Source organism: Alligator sinensis, unplaced genomic scaffold, assembly GCF_000455745.1.
Source record: "Alligator sinensis unplaced genomic scaffold, ASM45574v1 scaffold576_1, whole genome shotgun sequence".
Classification (NCBI taxonomy): Eukaryota; Metazoa; Chordata; order Crocodylia; family Alligatoridae; genus Alligator; species Alligator sinensis.
In genome coordinates, this window is record NW_005842819.1 from 669628 (window position 1) to 678160 (window position 8533).

Sequence of the window (8533 nt, forward strand, 5' to 3'; positions counted from 1 at the left end):
GGGCCCCCCTGATGAGTTTGTAACGGCCACCAGATCTCCTCTCAGCCTTCTCTTGTGGAGGCTGAATAGGTTCAGGCTCTTTAGCCTCTCTTCGTAGGGTCTGCCCCGCTGCCCCTTGACCATGTGAGTGGCCCTCCTCTGCACCCTCTCAATGCTAGCCACATCCCTCTTGAAGTACGGTGCTCAAAACTGGATGCAGTACTCCCAACTGCAGCCTGACCCACACTGCATAGAGGGGAAGGATCACCTCCCAAAAATAATTTCTTGCACACCCCTGTGCAGGTGAGGTGTAGGGACCTCACCCAGTCTTGAACTTACAAACTTTTGTCTAAGTAGCCAGCAGGAAGAAACCCCTAAGCCACGGAGCCAGGTTAATTTCCTAATATTCTAATGTGCACTGCTCAAACCTGCCACTAGAGGCCTGATGAGCAGAGGCAACCTAGGGGCTGCCAGTCTGTTCTATGCCTGCCCTACTTGCTGCTCTCTTGCCACAGTATAGGCTGGGAGGAGTGAAGGGAAGGGCCCCTCCATGCTGCTTGGATCACTCCCTGTTTCCCTCAAATCACCCTGCTGCCATTAGGTTGATTGGAGTGGCAGGGCAGTGATCTTAGGGCAGAGGGAGCAATTGGGATGGCAGGGCAGTGATTTGAGGGTGGACGGGGCTACTCAGAAGTTGGGGGCAGTCTAGGGAGTAGCAGAAGCAGCAGCCTAACAGCTCCCTGCTCTGCCCTTTCCTCCTTCCCCATCCACTGGTTCTCCTGTCCCCACCTACCTGTTGCCCAGTGGTTTCCAGCTGTCAGCCCAGGGCGTAGAGTCTGGGATGATAGTCCACCTGGGAGCAGTGCCTCCTTGGATGCTGGAGGCACTGCAAATTGGTAGTTTTATTTCAGCTGAACACCAAGAAGTTAACTCAAGCAAGGTACCCCAGCTCAAAGATAATCCTGGCCTCAAATGGCATAATTTTAAAACAGCTAAAGGACACTTAGCACTAGTTAATGAGCTTTAAGGTATAATAATTCAGTTTTAAGTGCTCTTAACATGATCTATTTGTAATGTGTAATCTCACCCCAGGTTATTGTAATTTAAAACTTGGTTTATAGCTGAATATTTATTTTAATTGATTTAGTTTATCATGTTTGTTTCCTGACTTCTCTTACTTTTCCTTGCTGTCCATACATTTTATTCCTTATGATTTTACTCTTAATTTCATAAATGTCTGAAGTGAGCTCATGTACATTATCCGCTTTATTAGAGCTTGTTCTGGAGGGATATTCTGAGATCAATGTTGCTGGACCTGACCATTTTAGTCAAAATAAAAAGAGATAATGGAATTCCTATTAAACTGGGTATTTTGTTTGCTTTTCTAGGCCTGTGGACTCACAGAAAAAGATGTCGCTACTATTAAACTACTTAATGAAACGAGAGATATGTTGGAAAGGTATAGAGAAACATGCCAATAATCTGCATTGCATTGAAAGCATCAGAAGTGCAATTTGCACTGGTGGTTGGTTTTCCTCTCTCAAAATATGACCTTTAACTATCATGATGTGGGAGCATCAGTGAATTTGTGGTTTTAGGCTTGGGTTTTCAGAAGACCATCTGGGATCTCGGAATCAGTGGAATTTGAGTGCCTAATTTAGCCTTTTGCTAATTAGGTGATTAGCTTTTAAAATAAAAAATAATCTGATTAATCACAGGCATTTAGTAGTGGCTGAATAACGTTTTAGAAAATACACTTGTAAGAAATAATCATACGGACAAAAAAGATGTAAACAATTTTCTGCAGTTCTACAATAGCTTGAGATAATTTTTCTTCTGCATCACACAAGTGTAAATCCAGAGTAATTGCTCACATACTGAAGTAAATAGAGCATACATTTTGGATTCACTTTTAGATACCATTTTGAAATAGATCACAGTTGGTAAGGTTTTTGAAATTACTTTTCAAAGAAAATTGTGGAGAGTTTTACAAAGGAGTTCTGTAACCTCACTTTTATAACGATGATGTAGATAATATTGAAAGTGAATGCATTGAGCTAATGGCGTGCAATCCTTTTTATCTGTCTCCTAGAATTCGAGAGAGTTGTTTTTTTTTTATTGGGTCAATACCACACCGCGTGTAGCACTTGTAAGGAGGATTCCAGTGCTGATGCACTCGCAATGAATGTTTTAGATTGGCTCTGGTTTTCATTAAGCTTCTAGGTGGAATTTGGGGTGCCGATTATAATCTTTACAGCCCTAAATGGGTTGGGATAGTTCACCTGAGAAATCATGTGCTTTCTGCAGTATGATGCCACAGTTGAAATTAGTGCACGTGCTCAAGGTGCAGTCATCTGAGCTATTAGCAGGACATTCTCTGCAAAAGTCTGTAATTGCTGAAACTTGCTCTTCCCACTCTAGAGCTGCCAGAACATCAGTTTGTTAAACTTTTTGAGGTTGATAAAAAATCCATTTTATCCTCTTGGTTGGTTTTGATAGAATTGAGGTTGGCATGTTATTAGCAATCTTTTGTCACTGTTGTCAATTTGAATGTATGGCATAGGCACTGGGTTGGGTGATTCTACAATCATAGAATAGGGCTGAAAGAGATCTCAGGAGGTCATCCAATCCAACACCTGCTTAAGGCAGAATCATCCCTATCTGAATCATTTGAGAGAAGTGTCTAACCTGCTCTTAAAACTTCCAAGAAGGGATATATATTCACCCTGTCTGGGCAATCTACTCCAGTGCTTACCCACCCTTATAATTAAAATATTCTTCCTGATATACAACCTAAATGTCCCTGGTTGCAATAGAAGATCATTATTTCTTGCTCTATCACCTTCAGCCACAGAGAACAGTTAACACTGTGCACTTCAAAACAGATATTACCAATTTGGAGAAACAAATAATAGGAGTAAAAATAGCATTTGTTTTCCCACAGCCCAGATTTTGGTACAGTTTTGAGAACATGTTTAAACAGAGGCTTCAGTCGACTGTTGGATAATATGGCAGAATTCTTTCGACCCACTGAACAGGACCTATGTCAGAACAGCTCCGTAAACAGGTAATTATTGTCTTCATAGTAGTTATGCATGGTCATGTGATTAATGCTTTTGGCTTCATAGTACGCTGGCATCTGAATCCATTTATCTTGAATAATGGAAGAAAGTCATGGAAGGTGATGAGAATAGCTATATTTTTAGCACTTCAAAAGCAGATACCATTCTTGCTCACTTTTATGTGATGGAAAACTATTAGTGCTATTTTTATATTGAATAAAATTGAGATGGAAGCTCTGATGTTTGCCCAGTGTCCCAGATGGTCAGTAGCAAAGTTAAGAATGGAAACTGCCCTCCCCATCTTTCACTTTGCAAGTCAGCATGCTCCTATGGATTATATTTTGTCTGAATTTACTCCATTGCTGTTAATTATTGAAAAATGGAATGCGGCACATTGGAGGAAGTAATGTTCTTTTTCACCCATCCTCTCTGGTAGTGTTAAGATACAAGTTCTTTCATTTTTTGTTTTTCCTCCCTGTCAAATCTGTTGTTAAAAGTTTTAAAAAATTGGCATAAAAAGAAAATCAAGGATGGTCTTAGGCTCCATAATGCACAAAGTGCAGACACCTGTAATTTTTAAATTTCTTCCTTTGCACGCTTAATTGTTTTCGTCAGTCTCCTAAGAAAAAATGTCTTTAAAATCTTTTGTTACTAGTAATGTCTAAAAAATGTTGTTTTGAGATATTGAACATGTTTTTATTTTTAAAAAAATCCTTGCTGTGCTCCTAAAAATACCATTTTATTTAAACATATGCATTAAACACAACATTTTCTGGTAAGTTTTGATTTCTCTTGTGTCTTGGTTTGGCTCTGCCCTGCAAATTCAATAGCACTGGGGCTGCCAACTGGAATATTTAGCACTTTACATCAGTTAAAATGTTTGATTGAATTGTAGCTCTACTGCAGGAGACATAGGTGGGATCCTTCACAATATTGCCAAATAAGTGCAGTTGGGGCTGAGAAGTACTGGGCTGCAGCTGACAGGTGGAGCCACCCCAGTTCCCAGACAGCACGCAATGCCCTGCAGAGCTGTGCTACACCCACGCCATGGGGCAGCTGCCGCACAGGTGTCAAGTAGGGGGGAGATCCTCGCTGCCCCGTGCTGCACAGGGGAGCTCTGCCACAAGCCCTCAGAGGCCCCGATTGCTGCTGCCAGAGCCAGTGAGTACAGGGCTTTAAAATAAATAAATAAATAAATGCCAAGAGGCTGGGCAGGGCAGCCATGGGGGCTTCTCCCATGTCTCCTCCAGTTGTGCCTGCCTCTGCCCTGGCAGAGGGAGCTGCGGGGGCTCTGCCCTGCTGCTACTTGCCCAGCCGGCGCAGGTGGGGGTGCGTGATGCAGGTACGGCTCGCTCTAGGTGGCAGCGTGGCAGAGCCCCCACACCCAGCAATTCTGTACCCACATCAGTGCTGGGAGCAGGGGCTCTAACCTGCTGCTGCTTGCCAGCCAGCACAGGGGGCATGGGATGCAGGTGCGGCAGTGATGGGAGTGGGGACCATGTCCTGCTGCCGCTTGCCCCCTTGTGCTTGGAGCAAGCCGCGCCTACATCCCACCCCACTCCCTCTGCCCCAGCTGAGCAAGGAGCAGCAAGACAGAGCCCCTGCTCCCAGTGCTGCCGTGCCCACATGCTGTGTCACCTGCCCCACTCCGCAAGTAATGTGCCCCCCACCCCAGCTGGGCAGCTTTTCCCAGCCCCAGTCCCTCCCCTTCCCCCACCCCAACAGACTTGCCCAATGGAGGCAGCTGTGTCAGCTGCCTGTTTAGTCTATGGCCGCATCTCCAGTGTTGCCGAAGCTTTTCTGAATCTATTCAGATGCTTCGAATAAATTCGGAGCTTTTTAATTGGTCTCCGGATTTGGAGATTCAGTTCCCGAATTGGGCCAAATCTCCTCTGAATCGAATCAACTACTGAAGCTTCGCACAGCCCTAATAGCTAGGCCTACTTCTCATTAGCTCTTTGTTTTCTATAGCCTTTCGAGTGTCAGTTTGCCGTTAGCCAAGATAATTCCAATAATAAATGGACAGATCCACTCAGTTTGCAGTGAAACTCCTAGTCACTTTGTTCAGGTAAGAGCTGCTTAATGTCTTAAACAGCTGATGTCTGTTGAAGTAGTCTTTGTTTTTACATTATATTGTCCTCTCTTTCATGCATTAACTTCAATAATTTTTTAAAAGGGCAAGAACCAACAGCATTAAAAACAAATCAACTTAAAGCAAATTCCTTTCTAAGAGAGAACTCCTTTTTCCTAAAATTCCCTTCTAAACAGCTGTGATCACTTTGTGGGAACACAGTGAGTTTCTTAATCCAGTTGTATCTGTAGATGTGATTCTAATTAACTTTCAACTATAAGATTTTTATACTGACCGCTGACAATGAATGAGTTCTTTATTCAAGTCTTTCACACTTAACAAAATTGGGTATTTCAGTGGTAAGGGAGGCTGGTACTTAAAGTTTATTTTTACTTCTTCCAGGACCTGCTGATGATGGAACAAGTGAAAGACTTTGCTGCCAATGTTTATGAAGCTTTCAGTACCCCTCAGCAACTAGAGAAATGACCTGTGCATCATTGGGACAGATCATATATTTATAGTACATCCCTTGTGGCTATTGGTGAGAACTTATAAGGATTTGGGTTAATTTCATAATGGTGTAAGAATGCTAGGCCTACAGAAATTTTTTTTTTTAAATAATCAGGAATGCACTTGCTTTTGTTTATATAATAGAAACCTGCTTACAACACCTGATCTAGAAAGCATTTTCATCGAAAGACTCACTGAATATGAAGACTGTTGTAAGAAGACTTTAAATCTATGGAATAACTTATTTACAGTTAATTTTACTATATGTGAAAGGCAGTTCATGTTTATACCAGGATACTGACAATTGGTGAGACAGACCTGCTTGGACTGTGGTAAATTTAGAAAGAAAAGCATTCTAGGCATAAAGCTCTAGAACAACAGGCAGTAAACTGGGTGAAATTGGGCTCTTCTCCTTCCCTTGAGGAAAGAGGGATTTTAATTTCAATGCTACAGATGCCGTTAAGTTTTTGCCAAATAGTATTTATATCTGACCAAAGTTCTGGATAGTTGCTGTCTTCCTTAAGGCTTAAAAGTACATTGATTGTAGAGGTTATCGTTTATGCTGTTCACTAATGGCCACTACTGTACACATTTGTTTGTAAATATTTTATTTTAATTTGTATTAATTTTGAGCCCAACTGTCTGTATTGTAATAAAATATTTTAATGTAAAGCTTGTGTGTGCAGTAATTTTACCAACAAAAGAATGTCTATACCACGTTCAAACTTTACATACCTGAAAGAAAAATAAATTGAATCTTCAGTACAAGAGTCTTGCTTTTATTTACACTGTATATTTCTGTAGGAAAGTAAAGACCAGAAAAATAATTCCTTGATACACAAGTTAAGACAACTTGATTTTTTTTTTAATGCTGTTTTTTTTACACAGCCCTCTTTTTTTTTTTTTTCCCCTTGCTGCTTAAATATCCAACCTTATGGTTACCAAACTGTAGAGAATGCTATTAGTGAAAGTATTTAGAATTACACTAAGGTAGTAATAATCTACTGTCATGAGTGCCTGAAGAGCAGGGATTGAATTGGAAAAGGTAGAAAAAAGGTTTCTTATTGAAACCCGAAGAAGAAAGCCCAGCATATAGAAGCTTGCCTATAAGTCTATCCCAGTTATACAGTTGACCCAAATAAAAGATATCACCCACAGAAATCCTTAGCAAAATAACTGAGGTGGAGATGAATCTAAGATACATTTCCCACTGTACTTCCCCAGATCAAAACTGCAAGTTCACGTGACCTATAGCAACCTGATAGAACCCTCTACAACAGGGGTGGCCAACCTGCAGTTCCAGAGCTACATGCAGCTCTTCTGAAGTTAATCTACATCTCTTTGAATCTTTGCACAAAACTTCCAAATAGTTACTGGTCACCAGCTTCCAAATGGTTACTGGTCACCATGTGCTTGTATAAAGATTCAAGGAGATACATATTAACTTTTGAAGAGCTGCAGGGTGGCCACCCCTGCTCTAGATGGCTGACCAAGTATACCCGTTTATTCAGTAGTCTAGAATCAAAGCTTCAAAACCTGCCAGTCATTCAGTTTTCTCTTATTCCTGACATATTCCTTAAATCATTTATTTTCCTGCTTTAAAAAAAATCTTAAATGATCTTTGTAGAACCAAAAGTGCACAAAATTAAAAGCAAGAGAGAGAGATTGGTAGAGCTGAGTTCTCACGAACACACCATTTCTGATCAATGGCTGAGCTAAATTTTGCATTCATACTTCATCATTCACTTGTTTAAAAAATGAGCTCTAAGTCATGAGAAGGGGTAGTATTCCATTTGTTCACATAGGATTTTGCAAGAACTGCAAAAAAATAGTTTTACTGGCCAGTGTGGAGAGATTGAGGTAGATGCTGTGATTAGTGCACGTTTTTTTCACCCTCGAAGTGTTGAACTGAAGCCCACTATAAGTCAGAAATCCAATATCAGGTTTCAAATAAGCCCCAATGTAAAATCACCCCATCTTTTAACACCAGAGAAGATAGAATAAAAGGGCCAAGTTCTCATCCTACTAACTTGAAACCACAACTCTGCATTAAATTTGCACCCATCAATCCCGATTTCAGCTCTGTTTACAAAATTCAATACCTAGACTCAACTAAAAATATGAAGTACTTCTAACTATGCTTGACTTAAGGATTTTTTTTTGGGGGGGGGGGGGCCTACAACTTTCAATCTCTGTATATCTTGTTCAGTTAACACTAGTTAGTTGCAGAGTCCACCCCCACTGGCATGGTAATTGACTAAGGGTTAACTGAGGTACAGCAACTATCATTCCCTTTTCTCCTAGTGAAATCCACTTCAGTGGTTCCTTATATCCAATCAATTTCACCTGAAATGAAAAAACAAAGCAAAGTAGCAGTTAAATAGCAGTCTATTCAATGTGATTCATGTCCTAATTACTACCTGCAACCCACACATTTATCACACATTCCTCAATAGATAAGATGGCAAAATAAATGATCCTGTGCCCATGTCAGTCCAAACCGTAGTTACAATGTCCCTTATGCAAGTGGCAGAATAGATTTGTACCTTACAGAGTAATGACATCAGAGATGTATAGCATAGGCTTTTGTGAGCCCAAGCTCATTTCATCAGATGCTGTGAAATGACATGTCTGGCTTCATGCAAATGGTCACAGAAATTTAAAAAGTATTTTGCTACAGGTCCCTGACAGCCAGGAAGGGACCATATTTCCACAATACAAATTATTTTCATAATAACATGAATTTACTACTGCTAATAGAGTGCTATCAAAAAGGACAGTATACCAATAGGTAAAATCCCATGTATAGATGATTGTGCATGACCATGTATGTGAAAATAAAAGATGCTCCAAATGCAGTAATGCATTTGAAAACTTAGTTAGAAATTTGGCACTGCTTTTCACCCAGAGC

At 40.7% G+C, this 8533-nt stretch overlaps 2 protein-coding genes across 2 annotated transcripts in view; one reads left to right on the top strand and one right to left on the bottom strand.

Annotated features, from left to right (window-relative positions):
• The window catches only part of PEX3 (peroxisomal biogenesis factor 3), a 39023-nt gene extending 32669 nt beyond the window's left edge, over positions 1-6354 (top strand). Inside the window, exons 9-12 of the mRNA XM_014525521.2 lie at positions 1368-1438; positions 2924-3046; positions 5013-5109; positions 5515-6354. Coding sequence (XP_014381007.1) covers positions 1368-1438; positions 2924-3046; positions 5013-5109; positions 5515-5598 — 375 coding nt within the window. The 3' untranslated portion in view covers positions 5599-6354. The remainder of the gene's footprint in view (positions 1-1367; positions 1439-2923; positions 3047-5012; positions 5110-5514) is intronic.
• Positions 6355-6385: 31 nt separating this feature from the next.
• LOC102372760 (plasma alpha-L-fucosidase-like) overlaps positions 6386-8533 on the bottom strand; it is an 8462-nt gene continuing 6314 nt past the window's right edge. Inside the window, exon 3 of the mRNA XM_006035313.3 lies at positions 6386-7968. Within this exon, the coding sequence (XP_006035375.2) occupies positions 7828-7968 (141 nt within the window). The 3' untranslated portion in view covers positions 6386-7827. The remainder of the gene's footprint in view (positions 7969-8533) is intronic.